A 23,045-nucleotide genomic window follows, 5' to 3' on the forward strand; every position below is an offset into this window, starting at 1 on the left:
TCCATTGTCCCTGTGATGAGGTGCATTCTCACAGCTGAGGTTCACCTCATTGTTTCTTTACCCTCCCTTTTGTTAGTTTTGTTGAGTCTGAATGGCCAAGGGGCAGTTAACAGAACACTGTTGACCCCTGAAATCAGTCCACTCCACTTATTGATTCCAGATACATGGATCTCTGTGTATAACAGATGTTTAATTAGAAGAGAACTTCTCACTGTTGTTATTACGCATCCAAAATGAAGATTTGGTTGCTGTTCAAAATTTTAAAGGGTTAGTTCACCCAAAAATGAAAATTCTCTCATTAATTACTCACTCTCATGTTGTTCCACACCCGTAAGACCTTGATGGGCGATCTCAAAACAGTGCTTCATGACATGAAGCTTCAAAGCTTTATGAATCTTTTGTTTCGAATCAGTGGTTCCGAATGTGTATCAAACTGCCAAAGTCACGCCCCCCAGTGGTGAACCATTGAAATTTCAAAACACTTATCACGTAACGAAGCCTCGTTTATTGAAATCAAGTGACTTTGGCAGTTTGATACGCGCTCCGAACCACTGATTCGAAACAAAAGATTCGTAAAGCTTCGAAGCTTCATGAAGAGTGTTTTGAAATCGCCCATCACTGGATATTGTTGAATAAAGTCGTTATTTTGTTTTTTTGGTGCACAAAAAGTATTCTCGTCGCTTCATAACATTAATGTTGAACCACTGTAGTCACATGAACTGTTTTAAATATGTCTTTAGTAGCTTTCTGGGCATCTGAAAGTGTTAATTTAGGGTGACCATATGTGCCATTTTCCCAGGACGCGTAATGTCCAGGATTTCTAAGTTGCATAAAATGTCCCAGTTTTGGTTTTGTTTTCATATTTGCAGAAGGTAATGACTGAAAAATAATTTGACCAATAGCGTGCATTATACATAATCGACCAATCGTGGCTTGCGAGAAGGCTGGATCTACAGAGAAGGTCAAAGCATTGCAAATACGACAACATTTTAATGCATTGCATGAAGACTGTCAATAAGAACAGTGGCTTGCACAGACCTCCGTGTAGAAATCGCGTTCCTAAATCGTGTTCCGGGGGCACATCGATATGACCACTTTCACAATTAAAGAGGCAAGGGCTCAAGCCATTTTAGGCAATTTAGAAATCCTGGACAGGACGGGTCCTGGGAAAATGGCACATATGGTCCCCCGGTTAATTGTCTTGTTGGCAATGCAGGCCTCACTGAGCCATTGGATTTAATGAGAAATATCTTAATTTGTGTTCCGAAGATGAACGAAGGTCTTACGGGTTTGGAATGACATGAGGGTGAGTAAATAATGACAGAATTTTCATTTTTGGGTGAACTAACCCTTTAAATCACTGACTTTTGAAAACACAGCTTTTATATCGTAGTACTTTGAAAAAACACTGCTGGAAATGTCTAAAGCTGCCACTAAGAGATACACATACTCAGTGTGTATTTTGCAATAAATACTCCTCAAAAATCAAGCATCAGATATAAAGAATATACATATACACATTAAACGATCTACATTTAGCATACATTTTTATCCATATGGAATATCCTCCTGACCAGAAAAAAAGTTTTGTGAATTTAGTATTTTTTTTTAATGTCATTACATTGTTTGGAGCACAAATAAAGGAAAAATAAAATTTTTGAAAAATGATATTTTATTTATGCTATATCCTCTGTAGTGGACACCAGGACTCAGTTTAAAAAAAATAAAAAGACATGAATAGACATGAATGGGATTTTTTTTAAATCACCAATCAAGTTTTAGGTTTCAGGATTTTTTATACCAAACTTTGCATAAATATGATTCTCAACTATGTTATGAAAGATATAAAAGAATGATTTGATATTTCATTTTGCTTTATGCAATATGTGTGTAAAGTGGCCATAAATGTTTGTTTTTTGTTTTTTTACATACAATCTACACACTGTATGTAATTTGCATATCAGTGTGTTCTTGGAGCAACATGTAATGAAAAGACAAGTGTAATAATGTGAGTAATAATTGGCAAGATTTTCATAATAATATCTAGCCTAATATTTCATAGGAATATTGATTTATAATTTCTTTCCCTATTCACTTGTTGTGTCTCCCAAAATGCCTGATAAACATGATTTAAGTCCTGTTGTCCTCTATGGACATGTATAAAATCAATGTCTTGTTTTGTAACAGAAAGTCATATTTTGATTTAAAACCCCATAACATTTTCCTGAGATGTTGATTTATGACAAACAATTTGAAAATTAGTCAGATGTAAATGATAACAATAACAAAATATCATATTTCCATAAGGGTGTTAAATTTGATCACTAAATTAATGTCAGCCATTTTTAATGACCATGAGTGGTCATGGTCAAACCTGCAAACATTTGGTATCTCTGAAAAGCCCTGAATGTGCTCTTTACAGGACTTTAAACGGTTACATGTAAGGTCTCAGAGAAATTCACTAAAATATAATGTCCTCTACAGAGGACAAAACTCCATAGCTGGGAGTCAGGAGAATATAGCCTACATATAGCATTTAACAGGCGCTAAATTAGCATAACTTGCCATTCAAGAGCCAACAGTAGCCTACGTAGAACTGCAATGCAAAGTAAGTAACAGAGAAACTGAAGAGAAAATATTCTGGAAAGCAATTTTGTACCTCGCTGTTATGGAACCACCAGGCGGCGACAGACTTGAGGTGTTCCACTTCTGAAGGCCAACGAACGAAGCTGCTGGCAGCAGAGGGTGATCACGGACCAAAAGTAGGCCGCCTACCTAACACTTTGGAGGCTTCTGCACAATTTAAAATAATTTTTTGTATCAATACGAAGATTGATCTTTTTATTTACTATACAGGGTCCAAGTGTACTTTTGACATGATTATTCTTCAGAAATAGCCTATCACGACTCAAATAGGCTAGCCTATTAAACCATGGCAGTAATGTGTCGACACTTCAACCTCAACCACACCTGTTTTCAGCCAGTGTGTGTGTCTGCAGTGACTCGGATGAAACGGCAGCCATTAACGCCGGGTTACTTCATTATTACTAAAAGGAATGCCTAAATCTTTCGATCCGAGTGTCAAAACATGTTGGGAACGATTTATCTACTACAAGAATGAGCTACAAAATGGCTATAAAAGCGCCATCTCTAGCATGGTCACATGCAAACTGACATGGCGATTCTGGAAAAACGTGAACATTTCTTAGTGTTTCTAAACTTTTACGTTTATTATATTTGTGTAAAATATATTTTATATTACACGTTAAAATATAATAATGATAATAATTAATAACCATTAAATAATTAGCATAGCCTATCAATTGATAAATAATTATAATTAGCCTATATTAGTCCTAATAATTAATTGTTATTATAGTTGTTATTTTAATATATTAGTAGGCTGTGTTTATTGCTTGTTCTGACAAAAGTAGGCCAATATAAAACTAGCCTATAGGTCCACTGCTTCCAGTATCTTTAAAGTTGCTATAATTCATAATCTTACATTATTGAAACCACAAACACATGTGGAACGCAAAGTGCTTACTTTACATTGACACTGACTTGTTGATTGTTCAGTGTGGAGAGCTGCTGTCTCAAGCAGGGTCAGTTGCTATTCCAGGCTTTTATGCCCCATATGTCTGTGTGTACATGAGCTGTACTGGGTCAAAATCTCACTAAGTGAAGTGTCTGGATTAATGGTTGTGTAATACCACTGACATCTATAGTTTAATATCAGCAGAGTGTTCTATAATGGGGATGGTTAAATGTCAGTAAATCTGTGTATGTTTAGCTTAGAGTTCAAACGGATTTAAAACCATTTATATGAACAGATTGAAATTGTACACAGTATCCTATCACAGTTGGCAAACATTTATATTAAGTCTTTTAGAAATATCTCTCTGTGAACTGTCTTTCCTAATAAGAGATTCCTCTTTGGAAAATTAATATTTTGTGCAGTAAGTTGAATGCTTGGAGAGTCTTTCTTGACCACTAGGTGGCAGAGAAGACTCATCAAATATTTTATCTGTTTAGAAATGCAAAGGTTCAAATGAAAATATATTACTTCATTTTTATTTATTTATTTATTTTTGGTTAAAAGCTATAACTAATCTTCAAGCTTTAAATAGACAGTTAAAACAAAAGTACCACCAAAATAAATTCTATAGAAGCAAAATACTGTAGGTTTATATATCTTAAATAAATTCTATAGAAGCAAAATAATGTAGGCTTATATGTTATATAATCCTAAGTATTATTATAGAAAATATTTTGTTCTCATATCATGTATTTTACGTTCTTGTCTGAACTGCTTTTATATAGAAACAACATAAATGCAACTACAGTGCCTACTGAATGGAAACAAACGGCAAATGGCTTAATAACAGTGCAAACCAGCAGTTCAGTGAAAATTTCAGGTATTTCAAAGTAAATTATTAACGTAATTCCTAAACACCTGGTCACCAGGAAGATAATGTATAACCTTATTCACCTATAATCATTTAGGCACAAAGAATGACTTTGCTTTTGTCATCAGAAAGCACTTCCAGTCCATTTGTGTGGAAGTAACCTGTGATCTGAAAATGGCTTTGACCATATTATTTCTAAAGTGGCTATGGTCAAGCCAGGATGGGTAGACTTAAAGCTCAAGCTGTGTGTAATGGTTAGCTTCATGGTGAGAAGAAAGCTTATGTGTCGTTGCTTCAACTAGCATATAGTTTTTATTTTTTTATTTATTGAACTCTCTATGGCCAGAACAGAACCTGGCTAACAATCACCAACTCCAGACAAGAGAAAAGACAAGCATTGCTGCATACAATTATGTAATATAAAACAGTACATAATGCAGAAAATGGACCCTAAAAGAGGTTGCAATATGGCCGACACACAATGACCTTAACCACGGCCTTAGTGTTCAATGCCATGGAAATCCAACTGGATATTATAAAATTGAATAGAAAAGTCATGGTGCAATATGTTTCTGTCAAATTTTGTTTTGCACTCACATTATGTGCAGGTTATGCTGTCTCCCTCTGTGTTGCATACACAACATTGACAGCCTGTAAAATGTTTTTTATATATTGTCACTGCTTCATCAATCAACAACCCTAAGATCTGATCACTTTTGCTCCTCTCTCTGAAGTAGCAGTGGTGACAGCAGCTGCCACTCTGTATTCTCTGTTTTTATTGGTGACGCCCACAGACACCCAAAATATTTTTCCCGGACTGCTACTTGTAAGTCTATATTTATAAAGCCCCGTTCACATCGCCAGCGACTTTTTCGCTGTATGTCGCTTGTCACTGTACTGTGAAGTCGCTTGTGGGCGTTCCTAGTGCTGTCGCTCTAATGTCATTGGTAGACTGCACGTCTGATCATATCTATAGAAAATGCAATCACAAATGATATATAAAACTAAGAAATCATTCTAATTTGACTAGGGATTAGGTTTAAAGGAATTAAAAGTAACATTCTGCTGTTGTAGAGTGTTGTGACTACAGAGCTCAGTGCATTAAATCATTAACTAGATTAACAATCGATCTATTAACAAATTAAACTCACTCATACTGTCAAAAATTACTAAAACGTCATTTGAATTTGACAAATAATCAATTTTCTTGTCCCTAATAATCAGCATAATGCATGGGGAAACTGTAATATGAACTGCAGCAGTGCTAAACTGCTCACAGCATCTTATAATAAACTACACACAAACTATCAATGTATGAATCAAGCCCACAAGACTGCCATCTGCTTTTCCATGCATAATTTTATTATATCTATGTATGTGGTACAGTCAAATCATATGTGAAATTGCTCCGGAACTATCTCCTGTCTGTCTTGCCTGCACTCGAGACGGTGACGTGAGCTCCAGAGAACCAGTCCTATTGGTTGTCGCTTGTTAAATTCGCTTCTCATTTGTATAAAGTTGAAATTTCTGAACTTTTGTCGCATGTCTCCCGTCGCTTGACACGCCTACATTCTGTTGCCAACGGTCACTGTTGCTCGTGTCGCCGAAGTCGCCAGCGCTCCATTGAAATGAATGGAATCATGTCGCTTTGTCGCTGCGTGTCGCTGGCTGTGTGAATGGGGCTTAAGGCTGTATTTCTTTGTATATACTATATAATATCATATTTGAACAGTGCTGGGGAAAGTTACTTTTTCAAAAGCAGTGCATTACAATAGAGATGTCAAAATGGCCAACTTCGGTGGCTCGTCGGTACTGAAATTTTAAAAATGTGACGCTTTGAGCGCTGTTGAGCGGATTCGTAAACACCTCTGATTGGCCATTGTGTTGACGCGCTCATCAGATATGTCTGTGATTGGCTTCAATGATCAACGCTCCAGAAACGTAAATGGTCATCAATGACGAGCGCTTGCACAGATACACAGGGGAGCGTTTGAAAGCAGGCATCTATCGCGGACCAGTCCACTGATAGATGGCTGCTTTCAAATGCTCCCGCTTTCAAATTCAAACACTTCCGTGTGCTTTCAAACGCTCCCCTGCATTGATCATTGTAGCCAATCACAGACATATCTGTTGAGCTCGTGAACACAATGGCCAATCAGAGGTGTTTACGAATCCACTCAACAGCACTCAAAGCGTCACATTTTTTAAATTTCAGTACCGATTGGTACCAAAGTCGGTACTTTTGACAACTCTACATTACAATACTGTGGTACTCCTTAAAAAAGTAACTAATTGCGTTAGTTACTTTTAATGGAAAGTAATGTGTAACGTTACTTTTGCATTACTTTTTCTCATCTGGGCTGGGCTGTTTGTTTGTTTTAATAACATCAAAGAAGTTCTATTTTTGGCAAATGTAAAGGCCCTTTCACACTAAAAGTGAAATGAATAAGCCTCAGGCTGAAGGAAATACAAATTCACGCCCGTACAGTAGAGGGCGAAATTTTAACAAACAAGCCTTTCAGCTGCACTGCTATTCTGGAATACAGAAGAATAGGATGCAGGAGAAGTAAATTATTAAATGTATGCTCACAGTCTAGAACGAGTCTAGAATAAGCATCATGTTTACACAACGCCTCTGCACTCCTGATTTCTCTCAACATGGAGACAGGAGAGTTGTCAGTCAATAAATGGGAGAACAAAGTAACTTGCATTACTTATTTGAAAAAGTAACTCGGATATTTTGTTGTAAATTTTAAAGTAATGTGTTACTTTACTAGTTACTTGAAAAAAGTAATCTTGATTACTCGCGTTACTTGTAATGCGTTACCCCAACACTGTATTTGAATATGCGTTAGTGGTGAGAAATCCAGCTCATTTCTACAGCAGGCTGTAATTTAAAACCGAATAACTGAAGTGTACAACACAGGTTTGACCTACCACCAAGACTTAGTTGACCATATTAATCACAGTCTTTGTTCCAGACACGTTGTATACCTGTAGTTCAAGTTAGACATAAAGCTCAGACAAGACAATCAAAGACCTGAGCTCACCAGTCCCCAATAATTGAGCAGTCCTAATGCATGAACTTCTGATGTGTTTCTATGGCAACCGGCCAATCGGAGAGGGTGAGAATGAGCTTTGCTCGGGGTCTGTATATGCCTTCTCCTGTAGCCTACTGATTAGCCTAATATCACAGACCAACTCATGTCACAATGCATACGCCAGACAGTAATTGGTTGCACCAGTTCAGTCTGAAGGAAACGTACACTGAAAATTATTCTTATAGGTCAAATAACCATAGAAAAATCCCAGTGCAGCTTTTTTTATTATGATTCTGTATACTCAGATTTTTCAATTGAAACCAACAAGCAGATCAGGTGAGGATTAATGCAGTGTTGTTTCTAGTTCAAATGAACCTACAATAGGAAAGAAATTGTTTCGTGGTTTAGACCCATTCACAACTGTCCTAGGATGCTTTGCAGAATGAGTTATTAATGTGCTTGCACTTTTGGTTTTGTTGCATGTTTTGCCAGGATGAATTTGTTAGTTAATTTGTGTGTGTGTGTGTGTGTGTGTGTGTGTGTGTGTGTGTGCTTGTTTTTACTATATTTGTGAGGATAAAATGTCCTCACTTATAATGTGAAATACTTTCACAACCCACTAGTAAGGACATTTGACTTATAAATCAGCCAAAAGATGTTTTTTTTTTTAAATCTAGTGTTTTGTCTAATGTTTCTGTGATGAGTAGGTTTAGGAGTATGGGTTGGATTAGGTGATAGAAAATATGATTGACCTGATATAAAATCAATGGAAGTCTTTGCACTGTTCTCACTAAGATAGCAGATGTGTGTGTGTGTGTGTGGTCCTGGTAAACCCGACTTTGTGAGGACCAAATGTCTCCACAAAGATGGTAATACCAGTCATTTTTGACATTTTTTGGTCCCCATGAGGAAAACATCTTATGAATTCAATCCAAATGATGTTTTTTTTTTTTTTTTTAATAAAAAATGCAGAAATTTTTCTGTGAGGGTTGTTTAGGGTTAGGGTAACGTTAGGGCTAGGGGATAGAATATACGGTTTGTACAGTATAAAAATCATGATGTCTATGGAAATCGTCAATCGTCCAGATTTCGGTCAGAACCAAATAATGTTTTTTTTTGTTTTGTTTTTGTTTTTAACATTACAATATTATTAAGTCATAATCTAATATATATTTATAATATTAATTTTATAAGTATTGTAAAATAGATTAATAGGCTATTCAGGATAACGCAGAGAGGGAATGATCTAGGAGCTCCTAACACCTGTAGGCTGAAAGGGGCGTGGCTTCACGCACACATCTGATCTAGACTTGGTAGTGGAATCGCGCTCAGGTCACAGACGCGCTTCGTACCGTCCAAGAACTACTAAAAACTTCAGTTATGAATGAAAATACTTGACTGACTATCCACAGAGAGTTTATTTTAAAGAAAGAAGCGCAGAAGCTTTACAAAGAGCCCTTCTCCAAGTGCCGTCCGCTGCGCGGATGAGAGAAGAGGAGGACATTTACAAGCTTGACTCGGGTTCTTCTGTCGGGGTTGAATGAATTGATATACTCAAACAAAATATAAATTTTAACGACCGAGGGAAGGCAGAAGACAGCTCGGGGCAGAATAAGAGCGCGAGAGTGACTATCACTAGATGCTATATGAGGTATCGCGCGAGCGGGCGCTTTGTGAGGAGCGATGGAGAGGCTGATGGACTGGAGACCTCCAACATTTCTGCTTCTCACCTTACTGTGGGTGTTTCCAGGTAAGAGAAATGAGAAGAGAAATATCAGTTTACTCTGTACAATATAAATAGCTACTAAATGGGCAAAGCTTACGTCTGTTGATGCTGCTGGTCTAACTGAGAAAGTTAAAAGGGACTGTAGCTGTCATTAGTGAACTCTCAAATCATATTTATTTCTAGGTTTTTTTTTTTTATCTCACGTGATTACATTTTTCTTATATAATAAGATAACTGTTTAATATTGTAGTATTTGATAATGTGTTAACATTCAAGCAAATTTTCAAATAAGTTGATAGAAAGACTCATCAAATAACGCCTGTAGAGGTCTTTATAATATTTTTACATATGAAATATTATTTTAGAAGTTTTAAACAGAACTTTCCAACATATATATTATATCCAGATGTATAAAGCCATGCTATTCATTGCTTATGGAAAGTCATCACATTAACCCTTAATGACTTAAATCCTGAAATTGCCTTATACAGTACTTAAATAAGATAGTAAAATGAAGATTGACATTTGTAGCCAACACCTGAAAGTAGTGACAGTGATTTATGGCCCTGTGATATGACCATTGTCCTGACTAATCTCCAACAAGCCTCAAGTCAGAAGAGCTTGTAATCCGTTGAATTACCCTGGTGTTTTTACACGCAAGAACAAGGTACGAATTCATTCTCAGTGCTGGCTGATGAGATTAAACTGTGTCATTGTGCTGCAGTTTTTCCTTTTCAAACTCACAATTCTAGTTTCAATGACAAGGTTGAATATAACAAAATTGCATTCAGATGCCCTCATAACCTTTTGGATGTTGTGAAATGAAGGGAGCCTTATTAAACTGGTATTGGTTGCTTTGTCAGGGTTTTGGTCCGTGTTTCCAACATGGCAAGTTGCTGATGTGGTGGTGTTTTCTGTACCTCCAGGGAGGCACCATTATCGCATTATATGGAGAATGTGCCATATAATGGGGAAACTGCCAGATGACATTGCTGCAGCCTGCAAATCTTTAGTTGTTTTGTGTGACCTGTCTTGATGACCCCGAAAGGAATATTGCAACCATATATGCTGCCTTGCAAAATAACAACACTGACTGGACATACACTTTTTTGTGGTAGCATGTAGAATATTACGCCTGGTTTAGAAATTACCTTGTTTTTTTGGCAAGGTTTGAAGGTGGTCAGAAGGTTGCATAGCCCCTTATTTAATAATAACAATAAAGCTTCAGTTTGGCTTATTAGTGCCTGCTGTCATCTTAAAATTCTATGAAAATGAAAATGCCCAGGATTTATATGCCATTTATCCAGCGTCTTTTAATCCATACCAGCTTAAATATACTCCACATTGATTTAAAGGAAAAGCCCCACAGGAGATGGCTTAAGTCCCTTGATCAAGTATTCAGTTGTGGTCACTGTGGCTCTCTAGTTCCTGGGTTACATCAACTTGTGATCGTACAACCTTTTTGCAAATAGCTTAGATCCTTTCCTAGAATGTACAAGGTCAATTGTGATTGTATTTTCAGAGAAGATAGTTTGAAATAAGTCTAACATTTATTTAATACTCTCCAGAATTGTCATCCTTAGCTATCAAAAATAGGTTAAAATATTTGGTTTCTCTAAGCATGAATCCACCTGTAGCAAATTGCAGGATGTTTAAACAAACTGTTTCATCCTCTGAAAAGCCGGAGGTGGATAATCAATGGCTGTAATTGAGTGCGGATCACTGGGCCTTCACAACAGAGATCATTAGAAACAGTAATGTTCACCTACCAGAGGCAATTATGTTTGCCCCCTGCACAGCAAAGAACATTCAATAATGGCAAAAAATCCATGTTTCAATTCATTAACCCTGCCACCAATCTATTGTTGGAATCAATCTTTTGATTTGTACTGATACAGATCATTATTAGATAGGGTTGGGCGCTTGGGTGAAGATCTTACGTGATGGTATACGAGTATGACAGTAACAATATATATCACTGTACAATTTATAATTATGTATAACAGGTAAAATTTGAGTAACCTTGTGGCAATGCTTATTTTTGGATAATCTAGTGAATTAAATACTTTACAAATGAAACAATCATTTTATTATTTTCTCTTTTTTAAATTGGAGGTTGGAGGAAAGCAAACTAAAACATTAGATTATTCATAACAAATAAATGAAAGTCTGACACTGCAAGAACAGCTTCACATTATGTAACATTTGAGCTTAAAGATTTAAAGGGGTCATTATAATGTTTCCTGAGGTGCACTTATAATGTTAGTATGATTTTTTACGTCAAAATTGTCAAAATTTAGACATTTTCTACCCTGATTTTAGCCCTCTGGTTTGAAAGCTCTGTTGGAAGGGGCATGTCTGCTGTGAGACTTCAATGTAGGCTTGCTGTGATAGTCGGTGTTAACGGTGTTCAGCCGCGGCACCGCCCCCACCGTCGTTTTGATTTTTTATAGTAATAAAAATCATTTATTTAATCTGTACTCTAATCATTCAATTAGAGTACAGACACTTCAATTAAAAACTGAATGTGTCAGCTCGATTCAGCGTGAGCCGAACAAGATGCGCAGCACAGATCAGCAGCAGGAGTCAGATTTCACCTCACATCGCCCATTTCGCCTCACTCTTGACTGACAAGACGATGGCGGAAGATTTGGTTTCAAGGTGAAATGTAAAAGCGCCTATTTTAGCGAGTTTGTCATTATATTGTTTTGTTGTTGTGTTTTTCATGAAGAATAATAATGAACCCACCATTCAAGCAATTGTCGCAGCCAAATTGGCGCTAATTCTAAAGCGAATGTAAAATGCGCACAGCCGCACGGGCATTCGTAATGTTGTCACATGTAGATTAAACGGTGGGAAAATTTCCTCACCGTCACAGCCCTACTTCAGTGTAAATGCCCACTGCTGTGATTGGCTAACATCATTGCATATGAAACGAATATTATACATGTGGAACTCTCTCAAAATCTTTACTACGTTTTTACTATTACAGCTGTCGAGATTAACTAAGGGTGAAAAGTGTTGATTATAGCATTATATTTAGATCTACTACCGTCGCATGAAAGGTTGCAGCATTGTAGCTGATTACAGACATGTCTGCTGAGTGCATGAACTCCATTTCTGCACTCTCACAAATGCTTTCATCATAACTAACAGTACAAACACAATGTAAATAAGAGATTTATTGTGCAGTGTAGACAGCATCATTGATTATAACGGGAGTTTTTGCAAGAGTCCAGAACTCAGTCACTGATAAACTTGCGCTGTGTGATTGACAGATCCAGCGAATATAAAGGGATGGTTCTTTGATCACTTTCTAATTTATATATACAACCTGAATTCCGGAAATGTTGGGACATTTTTTAAATTTGAATAAAAAACTAAAAACTAAAAGACTTTCAAATCACAAGCCAATATTTTATTCACAATAGAACATAGATAACATAACAAATGTTTAAATGGAGAAATTTTACACTTTTATTCACTTAAATGAGCTAATTTCAAATTTGATGCCTGCTACAGGTCTCAAAAAAGTTGGCAACAAATGGCTGAAAAAGCAAGAAATTTTGAAAAGATTCGCCTGGGAGAACATCTAGCAACTAATTAAGTTAATTGATATCAGGTCTGTAACATGATTAGCTATAAAAGGGATGTCTTAGAGAGGCAGAGTCTCTCAGAAGTAAAGATGGGCAGAGCTGTGAAAGAGTGTGTAAAAAGATTGTGGAATACTTTAAAAACAATGTTCCTCAACGTCAAACTGCAAAGGCTTTGCAAATCTCATCATCTATAGTGCATAACATCAATAAAAGATTCAGAGAAACTGGATAAATCTCTGTGCGTAAGGGACAAGGCCGAAGACCTTTATTGGATGCCCGTGGTCTTCGGGCCCTCAGATTACACTGCATCACTCATCGGCATGATTGTGTCAATGACATTACTAAATGGGCCCAGGAATACTTCCAGAAACCACTTTCGGTAAACACAATCCGCCGTGCCATCTGCAGATGCCAACTAATGCACTATCATGCAAAAAGGAAGCCATATGTGAACATGGTCCAGAAGCGCTGTCGTGTCCTTAGGCTACATGTTGTGGCATTACTGTCGGGTCCAAATCTTACAGTAAAAGTCTGTTTGCAAAGCCTGCGCCGAAATTGCAACTGATTTACCAAAGAATCCACAGTGAAATGTACTGAACAAACAAGAAATGCTCTACTGCGACATTCACATAGTTGAAAATAAATAACCCCTTTTAGGATCCTTTGGAAGGAAATGTTACTTTTAGTCCAGTGATCCTGCATCTCTATTTTCTGCTTCTCACTAACGCACCAGTGGGCGTAGCCAAAGATTTGATGATGTAGAAATAGGCGTTAATCTGATTCTGCAGAGGCGGTCTTTCGTCGCACTATTATGTCATAGAGTGACAAAATCTGAAACAAGTCGTTTTTTGGAGCTTGGTTTCAATAAAAGCTATTTTTGGACTGACAAGGAAATTTTGAGTTCTGAAAATTATAGGATGATTTTATAGTACAATGACCTCTTGCATGTCACTTACTCTGTGTTTATCCATTGCATTACATGTGATAAGGTCCTTCCCACTTGCTGTGCAAATATAAACAATATTGCAAAAACTCTATTGGATGGCATATTTCTGCTGTTATGTCACCCAGTCCTATTCACATATATTTTGAATTCGCTATATGGCCTTCTGTCTTTGCTTCAAATGTTACTTACACTATGGTGTCTTTTACTCTATATGTGCAGTCCTTATTAACTCCAGGATTTACCAGGAAACTATATGACTGACAACCATTATGCTCGCATTCATCTGTCAAGAAATATCCGGACAGATCTGAGACAAGAGACAGACTCAGCTCTCATTAATGCTTTAGAAGAGACACAGCATCTCACGTAAGTGCTGCCATATCACACCTGCAGCCCTGTTGCCCTCCCCCTCTCTCTGCCACCTGCGGGAAGTAGTGCAGCAAAAGGACTGACGCCTCTGTCATACAGTTTTCTCAACATGATTTTCAAATAATTATAATTGCAATCTGTTTATAAACTTGCATACAGTTTCAACAGCAGATCAACATGGCATCATAGTTGCATTTCCCCTTGAGAGCCTGCTGAGTGTTCAGAGGTGCTGTTGTGTCGCTTTCCGAAGTGTAGGCGAGGACGACGCTGTTTTACAGCAGGTGTAAGTTGGGAAAGTGGATACAGTAATGAGGATCTCAGCCATCTAAATGAGGCCATGGCTCCTCTGGGCACACTGCTGTGCGCCTGTGTGGGCTTCAGAGACACCTGGGAAACTGCAAACTAGCTGACCATACACTCCAGCGCTTCACAATATATGCCATAGTCACTTCTATAGCATCATTGTATGCTCATAGTATGTTTTATGGGGATTATTGAGGAGAAATAGCTATTTCAGTGGGATTAGACACAGATAAGCTTATCCTTTCATTAGGATGGACGGATTCCTGGCTGTTAGATCAGCTGTCAAGAGCTATATGGACCCTCTTCACAGACTGTGATGATACGTTTCCACAGTTACTAACATTGTAAATCTAGCAATGTTTTTATATATTTTTTCTTCGTTTTTTTTTAAATTTAATGTTAATTTATAACACTATACTCTATTACATTGGCATTAAAGGATTAGTTCACTTCTGAATGAAAATGTCCTGATAATTTACTCACCCTCATGTCATCCAAGATGTTCATGTCTTTCTTTCTTCAGTCGAAAAGAAATTAAGGTTTTTGAGGAAAACATTCCATGATTCTTCTCCATATAGTGGACTTCACTGGGGTTCACCGAGTGGAAGGTCCAAATTGCAGTTTCATTGCAGCTTCAAAGGGCTCTACACGATCCCAGATGAGGAATAAGGGTCTTATATAGCGAAACGATCAGTCATTTTTTTTTTTTTTTTAAATAAAAATTTATATACTTTTTAACCACAAATGCTCGTCTTGCACTAGCTTTGCGATCCACACACATGACGTAATTACGTTACAAAGGTCATGCGTAACGTAGGCGGAAGTACTGATCCGGTGTCTACAAAGCGAACATGCAAAGTTTAAGCTAAACGTCCTTTACAAAATAAGGTAAAACAACGATATCGGACGATTTTGAAGTTGGAGGAGAAAAAGAGAGTTTTCCGCCCTACCGCGGTATTTCCGCCTACGTCATGCGTGACCTTTCAACTTAATGCGTGGCACATCGCAGAGCAGTGTAAGACGAGCATTTGTGGTTAAAAAGTATACACATTTTTATTTATAAGACCCTTATTCCTCATCGGGGATCGTGTAGAGCCCTTTGAAGCTGCACTGAAACTGCAGTTTGGACCTTCCACCCGTTGTACCCCAGTGAAGTCCACTATATGGAGAAGAATCATGGAATGTTTTCCTCAAAAACCTTAATTTCTTTTCGACTGAAGAAAAAAAGACATGAACATCTTGGATGACATAGGGGTTAGTAAATAATCAGGGAATTTTAATTCAGAAGTGAACTAATCCTTTAAATAACAGAAAACTAATGCTGCTGCGTGAGTCTTTCTAATACAACAGCTGAGGGAGTGACAGCAAATTTTACACACCTTTCTCTCTTCTGACCAACAATCTTTATTTTATTTATTATATATATATTTTTTTTACTCTTTTGTAAAAAACTCTTTTTGTAAAAGTCATAGAAATGCTATCATTGATTGCTTTCTTTTGCTATTGGAGCAAATTGGAACTTAAAAATTATATTGGTTGAAGTTCAAAAGTTCGAAAATTGAAATCTCAAACTGCTTGGCGAACTTACAATTAAATAACATATTTCAAATCAGCGACAAAATCTGACATGAACTATCCAATAAATGTTTCTTATGCTCAAATAGCATTACAAAAGCTTATTTTTCAGGCTAGATGAGCAATGCACATGTGCAGTCCTAAGCGAGAGTCTCAGGTTTCAATGGGAACCGAAGCTTCTAACTGTAGCTGCAGTGACGCAAAGAATTTTACTTTAGATGGCGGGACTATTCCGCCATATTGCGTTGTTGCAGTTTCTCCTATTCATAAGTAATAGGAGTGAACCGCCTAGTCTTTGAGTTTAGCCAACTATGACAGCTTCCGTTTTTAAGAACCCTGGAAAATTGAAAAGGGTCCCTTGATCTAAGCACTACAATAACACATGATATTACATGTTATTTTTAGCCTGTGCTTTGTAGGACTAATGTAGTGAAATTGTAAGTAAATATAGAGAAATATATTGATTTTAGTCAATACTGTTCATTACTGTACATGATCCTAAAAGATGGTTTAGAGGCAAGATTGGTCCTAGAGGCACGTAATCCTCATTACCCTGGATAGTCCGAGGGGAACGGCAGGAATCTTGTTTTTTAGGAGGTGTGACCTGGATTTAGGCATGCTAGACCTGGTCGAGCGAGGCTAATAAGGGCCTAAAGGATCCGATCCGGGCCAGCCACCTCAGAATACACCAGGAGCAGCTGTTACACCTTGCAGATTAACGGCGCTGATTGTTTTAAGCTTTCATCTGCCTTTCCCCCCCTGCTCTCACTCTCCCTGATCTGCCACGGACTGCCACAGAGACGTCCGTTCTTTTCTCTCTTATCATGGTGGAGCATAACATCTTTCCCCCATCTCTCCTGAGCTCTTATTAAACCTCCCCCTGCCCTCCCGCTACATCTGTGCAGCTGATCCACATCCATCCATCCGTCCTTCATCGTTGTGACTCTACATGATAACTTGCGAGGGGGGCCGCATGTGTTTAACTCTTATCTATGAGGGCTTTTTATTACGGCATCACTCTGGTAGTAGTAGCAATTACTCTGATGTGCCTGAGGATGAGGAATGGCCATGTGAGATAATATCTGAGGTGGAAGAGGTTGGCCATGCTGTGCACCCATCACCTGCAAATGTAATTAGAGAGAATAATCAGCCATGATGGAGCTGAGCTTGCAGTCATATGTGTTGGGGCAGTCAGCACCTGCAGCATGAATCACAGCAATGACTTAATTTTGGATCCCCTAAATAGCAGGTAAAGGATTAGTTCACTTACCTCAAGATTTACTCACCCTCAAGCCATCCTAGGTGTATATGACTTTCTTCTTTCTGATGAACACAATCAGAGTTATATTAAAAAATATCCAAGCTTTATAATGGCAGTGAACAGGGATAATGAGTTTGAAGCTCAAGAAAGTGCATCCATCCATCATAAACGTACTCCACACGGCTCTGCTTGATTATAAACATTCTTCCAAATATCTTCCTTCTGAAGAGAAGCGATGCGTTTGTGTAAGAAAAATATCCATATTTAACAAGTTATAAAGTAAAATATCTAGCTTCCACCAGACCACCTTCCGTATTCAACTTACGAAAAAGTGTAACACCTCTCGCAGTTCAAAACGCTTATGCTACGCCGCGTCAGTTGCGTCTTTTTTGTAAGTTGAATATGGGAGGCGGTCTGGCGGAAGCTAGATATTTTACTTTATAACTTGTTAAATATGGATATTTTTCTTACACAAACGCATCGTTTCACTTCAGAAGGCCTTATTAACCCCCCAGAGCCGTGTGGAGTACATTTACGATGGATGGCTGCACATTCTTGAGCTTCAAACTCGTTCCCCCCATTCACTGCCATTATAAAGCTTGGATGCATCAGGATATTTATTAATATTTCTATGATTGTGTTCATCAGAAAGAAGAAAGGCATATACACCTGGCCTGAGGGTGAGTAAAGCTTGGGGTAATTCAAAAGTTTGGAGTCATTATGATTTTTCTTTTTTTAAATAAATGCTGTTGAACGTTCTGTTCATGACATTGTGTATGAGCATAAGTTTTCAACATTGATAATAATAAGAAATGTTTCTTATTATTACAGCAAATCAGCATAGAATGATTTCTGAAGGATCATGTGACACTGAAGACATAATTATGCTGAAAATTCAGCTTTGCAATCACAGGAATAAATTACATTTTAAAATATATTAAAATGTAAAAATGTAATTTTAAATGATAATATTTAACAATAGTACTGTTTTTTGCTGTGTTTTTAATCAAATAAATGCATCCTTAATGAGAATAAGAGACTTCTTTCAAAAACATTAAAAATTCTTACTGATCCCAAACAGATGCATTTGTGTATGTAGGTATGTACAGTACAGTATGTAAGTATGTTGTATATTAATATTTTGTTAAACATTAAGCAAATTTTAAAGTTATAAACTACTCAAAAGTACAGTCTGAAAAAAAAAAAAACTTGGGCACCATAGCAAATGTGTCCAGCTGGAAATTTGTTGTCATCTTCAAAGTTGTGTTACCTTCTCATTTCTATGTCAGGCCTCAATTTTCCCCAGCTTGGTTGCTAAATTGATGTAGTCCCAGTTCCATGCACAGAGCAGCATCTGTGAAACCTGCTTGGACCTGATAAGCCCGGCATCCTAGTCTGTGGAGGTTTGGAGTGCTCTACATTCTGCTGTGGAAATTGTGCTGTGTACATTGGGCCCAGTGCTGTTTATTAACCATTTGCCCTTAATAATTTGATTGTCAAAGTTTGTAACAAAGCCTGATAAAGAGCAGTAAAAGCCACCATCAGTTTCCATAGTTACAGTATGTTCCATAAGCAGAGCAGTTTTGAGCGGATAAGAGCTTCTGTTATGGTAAAGAGTGGCTCTCTATTGTGCTTTACAAATGAGAAGCAGACTACTTGGGTAGTGATTTTTTTTTTTTCTAGAGAGTGCATTTCATTTATCTTGCCTATATAAACAGCTTTCACATAAACATGAAGTACCCTGGATCTTTTCCTCTTCTACATTCACAATTTCTGTTAAGGTGTAACTTTGCCAACTTACTCATTACCTTTGTTGCCTGGACCGAGAAATTCATGATTTTCTGTCAGCAAAAGTCTGGCAGGTGATGCAAAACAGCTCCAGGGCTTTCGTGAAAACTACAGATTATACTTCCGCATTTTTGTATCCCTTACCACGGATAGTGAGATCAACAGAGGGTTACTAACAGAACAGTTATTGTAAGGGTAGGTTTATACTTTGTCTACTCTTTAAACCGCATTATGGTATAAATAGAACACTATGGCAATAGCTTTCTTACGCGACAACATTTTGCTTCGGGCGGTTAGGCTCAACTGACAGAACAGCAGTTTCTTTCAGTTATTTCCCCTCTGTTTGGCATAAAACACTGTGTTCATAGTCATCCAGTTCGAAATGTTGACTACTCAGAGGTTTGTCAGATTTTCCGTTGTGGCGTTCTCTCTGTAGCCTATTTACGTTTCTTTGCAGCCTTTAGCCACTACCTACAATGCGCTGAGTTACCGAAAGTAACTCATTCCTGCTAAACATTTACTCTTTAAATTCTTGCACCCTAAAACAATACAAGTTGACACCATTATAACTAAAAGTTTGCTAAAAAGTATTTCCCACTAAAGCAAGGCGGTATTTAGTCTCAGCCTCAGACCATTGGCTGAACGTCTGATGCATATGGCACACTTAACTGGAAACACTTCATGATTTACAAAGTTGTCATCTGGTTGGTTGAATTCTACAGATTCCGTGACGCCAAACCCCCTCGTGGAAGAAGAATGCCGTCGTGTTTACAACTGTGATAATGAGTGCTTACTAGGATCAACTAAACGCTGGATTTTCAAAAGTATGTGAAGTTCGCTGCTCCATTTTTGCAGTAAACTTACACAACGTTCTTGAATGAATAATTTATTAGATGCACGTCGGTTTGTTATTGTAGGGACATCGACTTTACATTTTCACGCCCCTAGATGCTTAAAGCGAACTGTGATTGGTTGCGTGACATGTCAGTCAAACGTCCTCTTGGGCGGTCTTTGGCCAAGGCGAGTCCAGATCTTCTGCTGTCAGTCCGAAGGTCTGGCTATGCGAGACTAGGTGGTATTTGACTCTGGTAAGCATATCTATAGCGGACCATGGACGGCAACATGCCCAGTGCATTATGGGTGTTGAAGTTTTCCTACCTATTTGGTAAAAGGCTAGGCAACAGCCTGTTTTCTCTAGTCAGGTTACAGGTAGCACCGATTTCAATTTTTTTCACCTTTCTACTGCATACAGCCAAGTTTTACTGAAAGCCCATCTTGCTAGTGGTGAAGTACCCCTTTAATATTGATTATGGTGTTTATCATCTTTCAATTAGATAATATGAGGCATCCATATACCATCAAGTGTGTGCCATTTTTGCAGTGGTAAGACTTTTATTTTTGACAGGCATGCCCTAGAGTTGTGTAATACAATATATTTTATATAATACAAAATCATTATGGAATTTATTATTACTGTTCTTTTGTGTAAAAAGTTTGTATGTTTTATTCCTCAAAGAAAACTCGAATCGATAAATTCTTTGTGATTTCCATCCCTAAGTGAGTGTCATTTTAAGATTGAAATGCATTTCTCCTCAGGCTTTCCTCATAGACTTAACATGGACTATCTTTCTGGCAAAAAAAAATAGTATTTTGGTGAGCATCTATTATTTCTGAGCAGCAGACTGTTACTGTCAAATAGAGAAGCATGATGGAAAGGACCATTAGGAATATGTGTGACTTCAGTTAATGCTCACTAGGGCATTCAAATATAGCAAAACCCCACTTTTTCCTTACTGACAGTAGCTCAAATGTGTCATTGTTTAGTTAAGGTGAACATGTCTCATGCGAATAACTAGCTCAAGCTAGTATGACTCTCATGCACTGAGAAAACATTGTGGAAGTTAAAGCCAACTGATGGTGTGATAAATTATTTAGGGGAACATGTTGCCTCATCAGACCCCCGCGTATAGGCCTGTGAGGAATTTGGTTGTTGGAGGGGAAGTGTGTTATTCTTTTTCAATTAAAATAAAAAATGACTATCAGGTATATAAAATAGGTTTTCTGTCCAAAAAATAGGGCAAAGGATGCACAGCCCTTTTAAATGATTTCCTTGAGGACATCTATCCATCATAGCTGGTGTGGCAAATTTCCATTCATTTCAGTACAGATGGCAGTTGACAGTCCAGACTTAACATCTTATGTGTTTTCTTCTTCCTGATCCATTTAAATATTGCATTTTTATTGTAATAGTTCCAGATAATGTCTTATTTTAAAATGTTGGCTGGTAACCTAAATAACCAAGAGTAGATCTGCTTAAATCCTCCATGTAGCATGTGAAAAGGGGTTTCCACCCACTCTCTGAATTAATAGCAATGCCTAATGCAATTGTACAGAGAATTGAAAAGTCACAGATTAAGAAATGTTGTTCGTTAAGGCCAGAATCGGCCTGTCTTCTTCCCTGTAAAGACAGCTTGGGCTGGTAATGGGATTATAGTGTGAAGAGGCAGCTTAGCTACATGGCCTAAGGAACATAGTCCAATCCCCTAAGGATCCACAAAATACCCCTGGAAAAAGTAGTCGGGGGAACGGTCATCGTTCCTGCTCGCACACACTCGTATAATATAACCCTTTTACCGTAATCGTACTGGATGCTAATTATCTTCCACACCACAGAATGACGACAGCTCTCTGAAATAATACTTGCAGAGTTTCCAGACACTTGACAGCTTTATGAACTGACTTGACCAGCCTTATTTATGTATGTAAGGGTTAGTTCACCCAAAAATGAAAATTACCCCATGATTTACTCACCCTCAAGCCATCCTAGGTGTATATGACTTTCTTCTTTCAGACGAACACAATCTGAGTTATATTAAATAATGTCCTGGCTCTTCCAAGTTTTATAATGGCAGTAAATGGAGGATGAGATTTTGAAGCCCAAAAAAGTGCAACCATCCATCATAAAAGATATCCACATGGCTCTGGGGGGTTAATAAAGGCCTTCTGAAGCGTTTTTGTAAGAGATATATCCATATTTAAAAAATAACTAGCTTCGACAGATGGTGAAAGAGTGAACTCTGACCCAACGTATGACGTATCGACAAACGCTGAATGGCAGAGGAGAGAGCAAAACAAAACACCGGTCACGAATTAGAAGTCTAAAACGAGAATTTTTAAAGAGAAATGTAGGAGGATTTCGATATAAGAGAAGAGGAGCTTGAGTTTGTTGCCCAGCCCTATTTGTTTAAACAGCGAGAGGCGTCAAAGCTTACGCTACTCCTACATCGCGTCAAAGGTTAATCTTTTGGCGTAAGTCGTTGTGCGTACGGCCAAAGCTAGTTCATTTAGGCTGCGTCCGAAATCGCCCCCCATACCCTTAAATAGGGCACTATTAGAGGGGACAGCCATTTGTAGTGGTGTCCGAAACCATAGTGGACGATGTTGAGTGCACTCATTCAATCCCACAATGCACCGAGTGTATATACGAGTGTACAATAACGAGTGTACAACCGATACATGCTCAACGGCTAGAGAATACCCATAATGCACTGTGAGAGTCACGCACTGAATGAATTCCCGCGTCTCGCCAGGAGATGGCGCCCGCAGCTGAATCAATCATCCATTCATTTTCCAAAACTGCACTGGTCCAGCATTATCATACAGGTATAAAGTCCTTTTTAATTGATCATTAAATCGTTTAAAAGGGTTGAACATGCTAGTACAACATAAATATTCATTACTACTGGAGCTGCCAGTTTGCTACATTTCAAAAGATTATTAAACAACAGCAAAAACTATGCGAAATCGGCAGCCCTTCCGGTGCACTCAGTGTCCGAATTCACTCACTCGTTTCATTCACTCCTTCAAGTGGACTATATTAGTGGATTAAGGTAGGGAATAGTGAATGAGGGTATAGGGGGCGCTTTCAAACACAGCATTAGTTTTTAAAGTTTTAAATATGGATATTTTTCCTACACAAATGCATCGCTTCACTTCAGAAGGCCTTTATTAACCCCCCGGGGCCGTGTGGA

At 37.9% G+C, this 23,045-nt stretch overlaps 1 protein-coding gene across 1 annotated transcript in view; it reads left to right on the plus strand.

The window, feature by feature from the left end:
- The first annotated feature begins 8,008 nt into the window (after nucleotides 1–8,008).
- Nucleotides 8,009–23,045, plus strand: part of esamb (endothelial cell adhesion molecule b) — a 43,641-nt gene continuing 28,604 nt past the window's right edge. Inside the window, exon 1 of the mRNA XM_051861606.1 lies at nucleotides 8,009–9,200. Coding sequence (XP_051717566.1) covers nucleotides 9,134–9,200 — 67 coding nt within the window. The 5' untranslated portion in view covers nucleotides 8,009–9,133. The remainder of the gene's footprint in view (nucleotides 9,201–23,045) is intronic.

The sequence above is a fragment of the Ctenopharyngodon idella genome, chromosome 15 (genome assembly GCF_019924925.1).
Source record: "Ctenopharyngodon idella isolate HZGC_01 chromosome 15, HZGC01, whole genome shotgun sequence".
Lineage (NCBI taxonomy): Eukaryota > Metazoa > Chordata > Actinopteri > Cypriniformes > Xenocyprididae > Ctenopharyngodon > Ctenopharyngodon idella.